The following is a 14558-nucleotide window of genomic DNA, read 5'->3' on the forward strand; positions in this document are numbered from 1 at the left end:
TGTCTTTGTACTAGCTTTGTCTTTAGATAGTGGATTTCCTGGGTTTAGCTGCCCCGGAATGGTTTTTCTCTTAATTGAGTTTCCACTTCGTTAATAAAATTTTTGTGTTATTTAAATTCCATATTTACAATATTTTGACACGATAAATTAGAAGTCCTTTATTTTTCATATACTTTTTTTTTTTGTTCTTGTTGTTTTCGGTTGTGTTTTTTGCTTTTTTCAGCTAGATCAGAAGCTCCGGCCTTCTCCATACCCCGTGCTCAGCCTATGCTGCCTCGTCTTTGCCAGTTATCCACCATGCAACACCGTGTGTCTCATCCCCGGATCAGATTGGTTTTGTAGATCCGGTTTCTTTAAAACTAGATCTACTGTCTTCTATTGGTCTCCATCCCTCACACGCCATCCCACCGTGCTCTCCGGCTCCCCAGCTTCCCAATGTTGCCTGCCCTTTCTTTGTTCCCACCACCACGCACTGGCACGTGGACCTCACGCGCTTGCGTGTGAGATCCACTTGTAGGAGCGTGTGCCTCATGTGCCAGTTAGCACGCTCTGTCCTTCGTGCCCCGACCGCTATTACAATTTGCTGGTTGTTTTGTTGTGTTTCTGTATTTTTCTGCATTTTTTACCTTCCATTTATTTTTAATTTCATATTTTTTTTGTAACTCTTTTTGTTTTTTGCTGCTTGTTTGTTTTATGGGTTGTTGTCTCCTTTCCCTTTGGCGCTTTGATCTTACCGTGGAGACTTTTGCAACCGAATTTGTATTGGTTCTTCTCTTTCCTGTAGTCCCTACATCGGACTTAGACAGTATGTATTCGGCTTCAGCCTTTTTTGGTAGTTGTTGCTGGTTCCAAGTGAGGATTCAGATAGGTTCGCCTTAATCTGTGCCCCTTTTGCTTTAGTTGCCGCCTTGTGCGACCCTTTAAGAAGACCGAGTCACTTGTTTGACCTATTTCATACATTTTTTTAATTATTTTCACAGTCTTAGTTTGTTTTGAGTCTGTTGTTGGAGAGCACACTCCATTTTTATTTTTAGGATTATTCACTCAATCCTTTTGGATCGGGAGTGGGAAAGATCATTTCCAGTAACGCTTTCCTTATTTAATTACAAAAAACAAATTAGAAAGTGTGAGAGAGATAGTGGAATAGACATATATGTCAAATGACTCAAATGGACATAATTTGTTTTCTAAACTTGGTTAGAGTAATTTTTTTTTTTATTATTATTATTTTATAAAATTGTCATTTGTTTCTTAATATATATATAAAAAAAATACATTATTTTTTAATTAACATATGAAAAAGCTCTAATATTTTAATAGGGCTATTAAAAAAGAGTAATACTATATACCATATTTTTATTCCAGAGTTATCCTATTCCAATCAACCCTTGAACTAGTGTTGGTTAAAATAAATAAATAAATATTTCCAATGATTAATTAACAATGCCACATCAACATTATGACATAAAAGTATAATTTCTAGCATTACTAGTTAAAAATTTATGCCTTGATCGAAAAGTTAAAAGTTCAAATTTTATAGGGTGCAAAAAAAAAAAAAAAGATAAATGATTCATTTATTCCTCCTGTCGTTTTTTCATCCTCCCATTTTCTAAAGTTACCTTTAGATCAATGAAGTTCAGGTGAATCTCTCGTATAGGCCACACAGATCTAATGGTAATTTTCAAAAATAAAAAGATAGGAGAATAGAATGACAAAGAGCACTATGTATAATAAACATAATTAATATGGGTATGCAGGAAATAGGCTTGGCAATTCGGGTCGGTTAGTCGGGTTCATGTCGACCCGGCTGACCCGATTACACAATCGGGTCTGACACGAACCCGACCCGATTATTAATCGGGTTGAAAATCTGAAACCGAACATGACCCACCTGCAAAACGTGTTACCCGAACATGACCCGGGTAACACGTTTACTTTCAACCAAACCGGCAAACCCCGATTGTTCAGAGAAGACTAAGATTCTGAGAAGTAGAGAACCCATTGTTTATTAAAACAAAACCAATACAAGCACTAATAGTAATAGATCTAATGGAAAATTCACCTAAATTGGCACGATTAAGCTCTGAAAACAAGTTGATTCGTGAGGCTGTGAGGCTATGTGAAGGTTGATTCGCGAAGGAGGCGTGGGTCTTTCGGCGGTCGTGGGTCAAGCTCTTCCAGTCGTGAATCAGTCGTGGGTCTGTCTTCCGTTCTCCTCCCTTGCCGGCTCCGGTTTTGAATTAGACAGAAGCTCTTCCGGCGGTCGTGGGTTTGTCATGTTTTGAGGGCGAGTCAAGCTCCTTCGGCGGTTGTGGGTCTGAGAGGGGGGAGGGAAAAGTTTGGCGCAGAGAGAGGGGGAAAAGGCCGGTCCGGCCGGATGGTTGGCGGTCAGGCGTGCGGAGTGCGGGCGGGCAGGCGGCTAGCAGCGGGCTCCTGGGCTAGGGTTCCAACCTGAATAGTGAATATGTGAGATTGTGAGTTCACACTTCACAGAATCAGTGAATCACAAATGGAAATGGGCATTTCATAACTTTCGTTTCGGGTTAGTTCTTTTTTTTTTTTTTTTTAATAACCGGGTCAGAATCGTGTTTGACGGTTCACCGCCAGACACGATTGTAATCGGGTCATAATCGGGTTGACCCGATTATAACCCGAACCCGATTATATAAAACTCAAACCCTATTTTCCCGTATCGGGTTCGCGGGTCGTGTCAAAAATTGCCAACCCTAGCAGGAAATGCATTGATTATAAATTATAATTTTTCTCTTTCAAATTTCCTTACATTAGAATTAAGGTGGAGTCCTGTATTATATTGAACGCACGTGTTAGATATATATGACTCTCTCTGATCTCTCTCATATATTTAGCGTGTTTGACTTGTTTATTTCTAACAATAAATTAAGATGAAAAACTGGAAAAACTGCCTGAAATCCAAAAAGTCATTGTTTGATTGTTGATCAATAGTTGTCACTAGCTTCCAAGTGAGTCATTACTTGCATTAATCTTTTCCGATTAAATCTGAATTATTTGATAATTAAAGGCAAAGAAGAGGATTTCTCTTCTTTGTTATATATAATTTCCACTCTTTTCCTTCTTTGCATTATCGATCTTGCAGATCGAGGAAAAAAGATGGGCGCTTGTTTTCCATGCAGATCATCATCACCAGCAGCCAAGAGCATAAGACTGGTTCACTTCAATGGCTACGTGGAGGACTTTGAACATCCTGTTTCAGTTAGCCAAGCCACCGGCAAGCCCCCAAAGCACTTTGTGTGCACCCCGGCTCAGCTTCTCTGCGCCGGGTCCGAGCCACTGAACCCTGACACCCAGCTCGAACCGGGCAAAATCTATTTCTTGCTGCCATTCTCAGTACTACAACCTGATGTTTCTCCATTGGACTTGGTCTCCATCGTGAGGAAGCTAACTGCAGTAGCAAAAGCTAGCCGGCGTGAGGCTAAATCTCCTTTGCGGAGTGATCAGTACGGCTCGAGCCCAGGATTCAGTTCACCGGGTACTGCAAGTCCTAGCCGGTTTGTGGAGCCGGAGGGGAAGATGATGATGATGGCATACGGTGCACAGAGGTCGGCTAGAGCTCGGCCGTGGAGGCCGATATTGGACACCATTGGAGAGAGGTCGTTCAATCGTAGAAGCGAATCAGATTTGCAAGAAAAGTACGTAATTGAGTAGTTGTTAGGACTTTTGGAGGTAGGTGGTGTTCTTGTACGTACAAAAATTCAAAAGAAGAACAGTTTCTTTTGCTTGGCTTTGCTGCCTTAGATTTATAGGAGGCATATTGACAGATCGAGATGTGATAGGTATTGATGAGATGGGAAAATGAATGTTTGTGATTTAGCTTGATTTGATCTTATGGTATTGGTCTATCTGATCAATATGATTTTTACAAGTGACTGCAAAGATATTGTCTAAACTTTTCTCAAAAAATAAAAAAAAAATTGTCTAAACCCTTAATATTGTGTATAGTTAGCTAATAAGAGGCAAAAATCACGCCCAATAACTTGTCTTCTCGTTATCTAAGACACATATTTTGCGTTTTTATTAGCTACTGTTAAGCAAGTACTTTAGCTTATGTATTCTTTTTTTTAGAAAAATTTCACTTATAATTATGATCTTTCATCACTTTTAAAAAACGATACTTAAACTTTAAAAACTGTCAATTTAGGATATTCATCTGTCAATTTTTTTTTAATTTCAACCTTTAGTTAGAATTTTCCATTAAATTCTATTAAAATTTTCAAAATACCCATGAATTTATTTTTTTCTAAAAAAAAAATTATAAATATTTTCAAAGATTCAGGCATGGGTACTTTTGCAAATTCCGTTAAATTCTTTCCAACACTTAAATCCTAGTAATTTTTTTTCTTTTTTTTTCCTACAAAAATTTAGGGGTATTTTGAAAATTTTGACATGATTTAACGAAAAATTCTGACGGATGGTTGAAATTGAAAGATGAATATCCTAAATTGACACTTTTGAAAGTTTGGATACATTTTTTCAAAAATGATGAAAAATTAAAGGTTATAAATGAAGTTCTCCCTTTTGTTTTAATCATTACTCTCTTCTCTCTCTCTCTCTCTCTCTCTCTCTTTCTGCTACATTCATTTCTCTCTCCTTACTTGGTGGTTTAAGAAAACAGTAAAAGAAAAGTATCAACATTAAATCTTAAAATTTAGGATGACATTCTCTCCATTTCAAGCCTAATATTGAACCCAGCAATGAATTCATTAGCCCCACTTCAACTAATTGATGATGAAAACTTAAAAGAAGAAAAGATGAAATGACTACATTCATTTTAACTTGGTCACCAAATAATTATAATGAGGTAAAATTGAGGCAGAAACAAAAACTGAGGGAAATAGAATTCAACACAAAAGCAAGGGTAGAGCCACTTAAGTTTACTAAAAATCCAAAAATAGGTGACACTTTAAAACTCTTTTACAGGTGAATTGGTAAAGCAACTAACAATTATGACCAATTCATTATCCTAGGACTAGCTTGCAAGAAACCCACAATTAGAGGGGCACAACAATGGGCGCTGGTGGGACCCTTTGTTGAATAGGTGAGCAGTCCCACCCACCTTCCTTGCTATAAGACACACTAAAATGCTTAGGAGCCCAACATGTTTCCCCTTTTGACTCTCTGTCTCGCAATAGCTCCCTCTGTTTTTCCTCAACTGCTTTCTTTGCTTCTCTTGCTTTCTCCCAGTCTTTGCTCAGGATGCCCTTGCTCACCTCACTCCACACCACAGCTGATTCACTTGGCCACACTTCCTATTGGCAAAAGAGAATATAAACTCATTGCCAGGTACACACTTGCAAATGTAGATGACGGGTGTGTTTGATAACCTTTTTTACAAGGCGTTTTTCTTCTGTGTTTTGGTTGAAAAAGTGTTTTGATGTGACAACAATGTGAAAGATGTTTTGAGTTTTTTTGTGAGTGTTTTGTGTTCAACGTTGTTTGATAAAAAGGAAAAAAGGAAAGAGAGAGTGGGTTAGCAAACATGCCCGACATTTTTGCATACGCATCCCTGGCATTTATACTATTTACAAGGAAGAAATGAAAAAGCAAGGATATACAAGTAACCGTATGCCTAAGCATAGGACTCAAAAAAAATGACAGATACAGTAGGTGCAGTTTTTTTACCAGATTGATACCTCAGTTGAAACAAGGTTTAGCTTAGATTGTGGTAAGTTTCTAATTCTTTCTAGATATTTCAGATTACAAATCATTACTGTAATTCATATGTTTTTTCATCATACCTTTTGAAAAAAGAAAAATCCATCTTTTGCTTCTCAGATACAAGTGTATATATTCAAGTTGTAGATCTATAACACAAAAAGGTAACTATTTCTCCATATGCAAAGAGAAAAGGCCATTATATCTGATCATATTTTCTGAAATATGAACTCAACACAAGAAGAAAAAACAGGGGAATAGAGGAATATATGAGGATTATAAGTGAATTACCCTTGGATCCTTGACGATAGGGGCATTCAGACCTGAAATGACTTCTTTTGCATTGTAAATAACTGTAGATTTCCCATTATCGATGTTCTTCACACTGACACTTCTACAATAAGAAATGAAAAAAGTCAACATTTTATTATACATACAATGTAGGTGCTTCTTAAAATTTCGAACATAATCTTTGGTATTAAACAAAAAAGGCACAATCAAAAGCTGCTTGTTCATTACAATTTATTTCAGTTGAGGGCAGATCAAAGACACAATGATAAACCGGTTTACCTCTCTGGACTTCGGTCCAGCAGCCCATTGCAGGTGCTGACCAACTCAGGCCCGAATTGGCCCAACAATATTATTTGTGCAGCTGCAGAAGAACCAAACTAGACTGCAAAGCACCGAATCACCCACGTTTCCTAGACTAGGTTCCAACCCCGATGTTGTTAGTAGGTTTCCTAGAGAACCCACGCTGTAGATTATAGGGGCAGCGGCATTTAATACAAGAGAAATAACTGTTGAACAACAGTTATGCACATGTTGTGTACAACTATTGTGCACTGCTCTTCATGCAAACTGGACAGTAATAGAAGGAAGATTATTAGGGACACCCCTTGCCAAAGCTGGTGAACGTGACTAGATGAAAAACTATATGCAACCTAGTCCAAAAGCAACACGTGGCAGGGTCGTACGAAGGAGGAATGGCCTTCAACTGAAGGAAGAAAGAAGGGATCAAAAGAGGGGGCAAGTTTTTCACTCATTCATTCAGTTGAACACACACTTGTGCAAGAACTCCTCCTTGGGAAGGACTTCGACAGAGCTACCGACTAACTTAGGCATCACAAGTATCACCCGTCGGCTCACCCCGGTATGCCTCTAAGCCAGCTTGTTTCAGTGATTTGAGGTTTTCCTCGGCATGGAATTGGCCGTCCAGATTTCAGTATCATCAGTTTTTGTCATCTGTTGGAACGAGATTGTGTGGTCTTTGTCCCTTTTTTCCTCTTTCAGATGACATGCCAACCAACACGTAGAGCTGTGCCAGGAGGTCACTCAAGAGGGGCCAATATCCCTGGAGCGGTTGAGCCCCCAGGACCAACAAGACTCGCTTCAATGGAGAAATGCTATTGGTGGATGGACACGAAGAACAGGTGGTTTTGGCAGCCCTTTTCCTTTTGGGTGGGGTTTGGTCGTATAGCAGTTTCATGAAAGATTTGGCAATGAACCGTGCACAACATCTCCAATCATATTTCCAAGCGCATATTGTGTGAATATTCACTGACCAGCCCCTCAGGAAGACCCTACACAAACCGGAGACTTTGAGATCACTTATTAAATGGCCAATCGAACTTGGTGAATTCGACATCGAGTACCTCCCACGGACGAGGATCAAAGGACAGGCATTGGCAGACTTTTACGGAGGGCCGACAAGAAATGGCAGAGGGGGAGGAGTTCGAAATTTGGATAGTGGAGGTGGACGGCTCCTCAAATAAGAAGCACAGTGGAGGTGGCCTTGTCTTGACCTTCTTGGCCGTAGCAAAGATGGGGCATGCACTGCAATTAAAGTTCAATGCAACAAATAATGACAGAGCTACTAAATAACTTAAGAATCCAAGGTATCCCCCACCACCTCACCCAGCAGGCCTCTAATCCAGTTTGTTTGAGTAATTTCAAGTTTTTCTCAGCATGGTGGCCGTGCAGATTTCAACATCATCAAGTAAGAAAGAACCAACAATTAATTTATGTAATTAACAGCAATTGATTTTGAATGATAGCAAGAAACTGAAGAAAGGAAAAGGAATGCTGTTAGAAAGACACTTGATAGTGATATACCTATCCCAATGACCATCAATCTCATAAAGAGTCTTCAACGACGATGATTCAAATATCTTTCCCTTAATAGATCGATGATTTCCTTTACGCCACAGAAAAGAATTGCTTCTATAGCATAACTCTGCTTCAAGGCCAGTTTCTTGACACTGGATTCTGACATTGCCAACCCATTGCGCACCAGGACCTGGGAAAAATCTTATGGATAGCTTCGGGGAGTTCATTACATAAGTTTCTCCACGCTTTAGGAGCTTCAGCTGCCTTTTGCCCTGCACCTCAGCTTCCACCGAAGTGCCTATATCGGTTTTTCAAAGACATAAGTAATTGACAAACTGAAAAATATGTCAACATTTACTAAAATTCAGGTACCATTAAATTTGGGCCTAGGATGATGACACCATATCAGTTCAACATTTTCTTCCTCATCAGTTGCATGGAGGGCAGATACCGGTGGGTGATGTGAAACCTGCAGAAAGAAGGATTACAAGGATTCTACACAAAGTAAATACGCCAATCTTTCTTTAGAAGGCATTTAGCCTTCCATTGTTCAAACTCAAAGAGTTGTAGAAAGTAAAACCTGCTCAAGTAGAACGTTGAGATTTCCCCTCGAAATATGGTGTGTCTCTCCAAGAATAGGATTGTAAGGAGCAACGCCAAACAACAGAGGACGCACAGTGGAAATGCTCCATGCTACAACGGCTATGAATCTGTCATGGGGGTTCTCGCTACTGTTACACCTGCTCAACATATCAGTAGCCATGCAATACACTGATTCGCCGAAGCACTGAAGTTGTGACTTGGGAAGGTTGAAGAGAGGTGGCAGCTGCAATTGCAAAATGAACAACAAATCTCCTGTTGTTAAATCCATATAATCGTCACAAGTATTACAACTGAAAATCACATCTCTATTATGTGAAGTTCAAAGATGAAATCTCATATCATATTTATCATTTCCATAAGCTTTTATCTTTTGGAATAAGTGGTGATTTAATATGATATTAGAGCCTAAATTCGAACCCTAACTCTATAATTTACCCCTAATTTTAGTTACATATTTCACGTACATGTTGAGCTTTCCTTGATAAGAGAGAATTTGAGTTCACATTTAAGAGGGAATGTTAAAATTTTAATTAAATGATTAAATTCTCTCTTTCCAACCGGTTTAAACTTTTGGAATAACTAATGATTTAAAATGATATATAAAAGAGGCCAAGTTTTGTGTTTGACCTACATGTGAAAAGGTATTAGAATTTTAATTAAATATTGACCATATCTTATTAGCTTGAATAAACGATGATTTAAAATGATATTTCATTCCGACCAACTTATTATTTTGGGATAATTGATGATTTAACAGGTTAAAAAGAGCAATAAACAGAAGGAGTACATACTGTAAGATGTGCATATGAAAAGCTAGTTAAAAAACAGATCGAGGGAATATGCAATAGGACACTAGACTTGAACAAGTATTGATTTAGGATTATATTATGTATACATGCAGTTTGACCTTGCCTAAAACCGTGTGAGAGATTTGATCTTATCAACATGGTTTTTTAAGAAAATATATATATATATATATATCCAAAAAAAAAAAAAAAATCAGTCGATGTAGTTACACCGATGAACTAGTCTTTTTGCCGTATAAAAATGTTCTCATGGCTTCCTGTAGTATGCAAAAAAATAATAAGTCTTAGCATGCAAAAATAACAAATAGGTCCTTATGACCGATGTACAACAAGTCTTTTGGCGGTATAAAAATATTATGATAGTTTCCTGTAGTATGCAAAAATAACAAATAAGTTCCTACCACTGATGTACAACGAGTATTTTTGCGGTATAAAAATGTTGTGATACCTTTCTGTAGTATGCAAAAATAACAAATAAGTCCCTACGACCCATGTACAATGAGTCTTTTTGCAGTATAAAAATGTTTTGACAGCTTTATGTAATATGCAAAAATAACAAATAGGTCCCTGCGATAAGAGGGTGAGTTGTGGCTTGCCTGAAACCTTGAGAGATCTGACCCTGGCAACACATTTTTAAAGAGACTTAAAACAAGCTGTAGAGGATTCGGAGCTGTGTAATCAACATCTGACTCCCCGTTTAGTGTCATTGGCTTCGCAAGAACAATCCTGCTCTCCCCATCCTCTCCGGTTCCCTGCATCACGTCGTTACGTTTCCCTATGGTTAGCAGCGAGCGAGGGAGACAAAATAAAAAAAAAATAAAAATAAAAATAAATAAGAAAAGAAAAAGAGAGAAATTCGATCACCTATCGATCTTGCAAGCATCTAGTAACAAACCAGAGAATAATTTGCTTTTAGACGGTATGGAGACTCACGCGCTATTTTTCGTAAGGGAATCTGTTCGATCTGCTCTATTTCCCATTTTTCTTTTTATTTGTTTCTTTAATTTACTTTTGTTTTATTTTTCTTTTATTATTTCGGGGATGATGGGAAAGTAAGCATCAAAATACTTGTAAAATAAAATAAAAAATACTACAACGTCATCCTAATTATATTAGAGTCGTGCAGTTGTCAAGTAATTAACATTAATCTACTAATGCGAGTATAAGACTTTTATCAATAACTACTAAAAAAGAGTAATAATATTTAATAGGATGTTATATGGCTGTCATATAATTTAATGATGTGACAGTGAGAATTAGTCTTTAGATCAAAATTTATTTAAAAACAAATAAAAAATAAAAAGAGAAGAAAAAGAAGAATAGGCCTCTAGCAAAGGAACGCGAGTGTTGAGAGAGTTTGTGTAAAAAAGATAAATAAAATATTTTTTTTAATATATATATATATATATATATATATATATATATATATATATCTGGAGACTTTATCCAAAAATAAAAAATAAATAAAACAAGGGGTCACAGAAGACAAATAATATCTCTTTTAAGGCCAATATTATCTAACAATAAACAAAAAATTAAAATAGCAGATTATTGACGATTTTTTTATCTATGTTCTTTTAACAAAAATAAAATTTAATAAATTCAACATGAAAGAACGTTACAATAATATTTTTCATAGTGTAAACTATACACGCAATTATATTTATCAAAATATAGTAAATTAAACTATATATCTACATATTTGAAGGTCTCATTAATGCACAAATAAAACATTCTATCATAAAGTTTATATTTGGCTGGCAATCATTGTCAGAAAACCAGAACACCGGCCTAATCATTATGAATAAATTTAATGCTTCAAAAAAACTTAATTTTTCTGGTTTTAGGGGACCAAAGGATACATGCCTGAATATCGTACCAAACTAGTGATGCCAGAGAAGTACACACATAAAAAAAAAAATAAAAATAAAAAAAATAAAAATAAAAATAAAAAAAAAAAAAAAGCCCTGAAAATGTGGCGCCACACGGTTCATGGTTGGCAAAGACCTTGTCATGCCAAGATAGTGAATGGTTATTTTTTGAAGTTAGTAAAAAATGGTAGATGTGGTATAAAATAAAAAGTTGTGTAGAAAATAAAAATATTTGTATTGTAATGAATTTTTATATTTAAATAATAATAATAAAAAATTATTATTATGGTATAAAAAATAAAATAAAAAATAAAAAATTTTGATATAGATTATTATTAAAAAATATAAAAAAGTGAGAAAAAAAAATGAGAAAAGATGACTTGCCAGTATTGTGGCCTGGCAAGGTCTTTGCCAGACATAGCCACGGTTGAACGAAAAAGAAAAAAAGTAGCACACGTTATTTGAAATAATAAACACAAACAGTGATATCACAAAAGTAGACAATGGAACGGAAAATCTGCACTGTAGACGATAACTTGTCTCAAAATGGTGATGTCACACGGTTGAACAAGAAAGAAAAAAAAAAAAAAAACAGATAGCAATATATATACCTCTGCAATTATCTAAAACTTTTTTCAAAACTAATTAAGATATTTAATTAAAATTTAATATATATTTGATTTGGTTTGAGTAGAATAAAAATAATAATAATTTTTACAGCTGTTCATATTTAATTTTATTCTTTTTTTTTAATGATAAAAAATTTAAAATTAAATCTGAACCATTGAAAAAATTATTACACGTGTATAATTTTCTTAGAACAATATTAAGAATACTAATTTTTTTACTAAGAGATTATTAAATCCTAAGAGTTGAAGCTGATAAGAAGGGGTAAATTTAATCATTTAATAAATATTTTAACACTATCACTCACGTTTGAGCTCAAACTCTCCTATCATAGGTGAGACGACCCTCAACATGTGAAATATTTAATTGAAATAAGAGGTACATGAAAGAGACATGGTTCGAACTGAGAACCTCTGCTCTGATACCATGTTAATCATTTAATAAATATTCTAACAGAAATGTGTACCAAAATGATGTAAAACTTTTTGATTAGTACTCGACTACTCGTAGAATTTCTTTTTACTAATTGTTTTGATCATCTCTAATGAATAAGCTTAACATCATCTTGGTACTCATCTTTTAATAAAAGATTTAGCATCCATCCCTAGCATTCTTCAAATTTTTACAGTACCTAAGCCAAATCCATATAAATTAACATGAACGCTTGGGTCCTAATTAATAACAATTAACCCATTACAAGACCAAGAGCGGAGACATGTAAAAAAGAGTAGTCGAAACATAGAAATAAAGAAATTGAAACATGTCTAACCTTAAAATGACTATCATATAACTAAAATGAAGTGACCATCAAAATCAAAACCCAAAAAATATATATATTATAATTAGTCTGGTTAATAAATATCAACGACTTTTTATAGTAATTGGCAAATTTTCTCTATTTAAGGAAACCTGGAAACATGCTAATTAATAGAAGCAAAGGAATCTACGAGTCGGAGCAGGTTGTCCTTACTTAACGTTAAAGATTTTGGAAAAACAAGAAAAAATAGGATTAAATAATAATAAAATAAGCAGCCAACTAACAAAAGCCAGCAGGCCACGAAACTCGATGTCAAAACTTTTGCCGTTTTTCGGTTTCCATTTCATCTCGCTTTCGCAAAAGATGGATGCGAATATATATAGTAACTATTCACAGAATAGCCGGCAAACTGCTTTTTTCTAATGGAAACCGCTTTTTCATGTCGGAAAACAGCAACCTAGGAAACATGTAAAGGAAGGCCGGCCGGCGACGAAAGGCAATAACATGGCCGGAAATACAAATGAAATACAGACTTTTTCCGATCGATCAGATTTATAGATAATTTATTGGAGAAGATAGATTAGACAAGAGGGAGAAGTAGTAGGGCATACCATTTGAAGAGACTTGGCGGATGGTGAAGTTGGTACGTAGAGGGGGGCGCTGAAGAGATTTTTGGTTTTGGAGAAGTTGAAGAGAATTTGGTTGCGAGAATTTGAAGAGTTAGGAGGACTATTTTGTGTGGCTTCTTCGTGACCTCCAAGTGCTTTTTTTTATAGGCTTGAGAGAGAACGAGGGACAGTTGGCGGGTATTTATTTATGGTGATTTTTTTTTTTTTTTTTTTTTTTTTTTTTTTTTATAACCCCTCTCTAGAGTAGTAAAAAAAAAAAAACAAAAATTGATCCTTACACTCAAAGAAGTTATGCAAATAATTGGAAGAAAACATAATTGAATGAAAAATTAAAGATGAAGTGCGAAAAAAATAAGAACACAAAAAATTTTACGTGATTTTATCTATGACCTACATCCTTAAAACTCTAAGGCTATTTTATACTCTTGTTGCTTGATTGATTTATAATACAGAATACTCCTATTTATATGAGAATTGAGATGGGTAAAAATGGTAATCAATTTTGATTGATTTGATTACCATTGAACCTAATCACAATCACCCTTATAAAAGGGAAGTATCATATGATATATTTCCTTTCAATGTAGGAAATATATTCAAGGGGAAATACCGTACAATATCAATTTAATATATTTCTTATATTATATATATATATATACACATGTAAAGAAAAAAGGAACAGAGATGTCTTTGGCCAAATGAAGGGTGCCTGATGTTGGAAATAATTTTGGATGATGCACAAAATTCTTATTGAAATAAAATAATATCAATCTGAAAATTAATAATTAAATAAATAATTGTAAAATAAATAATTGGTTGAAAATATTATTGTTGATACTAGACCATATTAATTCGAAATAATAATCATAATAAAATACATACAGTAAAAGAGATTAAAATTAAAGCAAGGAAAGATCTCATAATGCTATAGAATCACACAAGAACGTTGTCCTTAAAGGTTGATTTGTGCCTCCCAGAGTATATAACTCGGTGTAATCGGATCTCTTGACACGCAACCTCCCAAGATTAGACTATAGCTTATATCTTCTTTAAGAACACACTTCCAAGAACGAATATCAAATAGAACAACCCTTTGATCAAAGTGGATGAAAAACTTCAAATATTTTGTATATAGAATCTAATAATAGAGTGGCTTTATACCCTCAAAACATTTGTTTTACAACACTTTGTACTGTATATGCAAAAATGAAAGAAAAAAAAAATGATTGTGGTTTTTTTTTTTTTTTTTTTTTTTTTTTTTTTTTTTCCTTTGGAGAGTTCAATATATGAGTACATGTGGATTTTCATTAAAAGCAATATATGATCAGAGGGTCATAACATTAAAAGACTTAGTCCTTAAAGGATAGCTCAATCGGTTGGGAACCATGCCTCAAGAAGCGAAGGTCACTAGTTCGAATATCTCCTCTCCCTCTTGTGTGAACTTGTAAAAAAAAAAAAAAACATTAAA

The 14558-nt window shown here is 35.2% G+C and overlaps 2 protein-coding genes across 4 annotated transcripts; one reads left to right on the top strand and one right to left on the bottom strand.

The window, feature by feature from the left end:
- Positions 1-2918: 2918 nt before the first annotated feature.
- Positions 2919-3855, top strand: LOC133871739 (uncharacterized). The gene is made up of 2 exons (XM_062309151.1): positions 2919-2981; positions 3116-3855. Exon 2 carries the CDS (start codon positions 3130-3132, stop codon positions 3682-3684), a length of 555 nt encoding a protein of 184 aa, XP_062165135.1. The 5' UTR covers positions 2919-2981; positions 3116-3129; the 3' UTR covers positions 3685-3855.
- Positions 3856-4801: 946 nt separating this feature from the next.
- LOC133871140 (oxysterol-binding protein-related protein 4B-like) lies at positions 4802-13230 on the bottom strand. Of its 3 annotated transcripts, none has more exons than XM_062308517.1 (7): positions 13073-13230; positions 9803-9958; positions 8378-8623; positions 8170-8266; positions 7804-8095; positions 5983-6085; positions 4802-5285 (listed from the first exon to the last, which is right to left on the bottom strand). In XM_062308517.1, the coding sequence occupies exons 1-7, from the start codon at positions 13073-13075 to the stop codon at positions 5028-5030; spliced, it is 1155 nt and encodes a 384-aa protein (XP_062164501.1). In that variant the 5' UTR covers positions 13076-13230; the 3' UTR covers positions 4802-5027. The 3 variants fall into 3 exon arrangements, with proteins under 3 accessions (XP_062164501.1, XP_062164500.1, XP_062164502.1); XM_062308516.1 differs by having other exon boundaries at positions 9803-9981; XM_062308518.1 differs by lacking the exon at positions 13073-13230 and adding an exon at positions 10071-10205.
- Between the last annotated feature and the right edge of the window lie 1328 nt (positions 13231-14558).

This window comes from Alnus glutinosa, chromosome 6 (assembly GCF_958979055.1).
Source record: "Alnus glutinosa chromosome 6, dhAlnGlut1.1, whole genome shotgun sequence".
Taxonomy (NCBI): domain Eukaryota; kingdom Viridiplantae; phylum Streptophyta; class Magnoliopsida; order Fagales; family Betulaceae; genus Alnus; species Alnus glutinosa.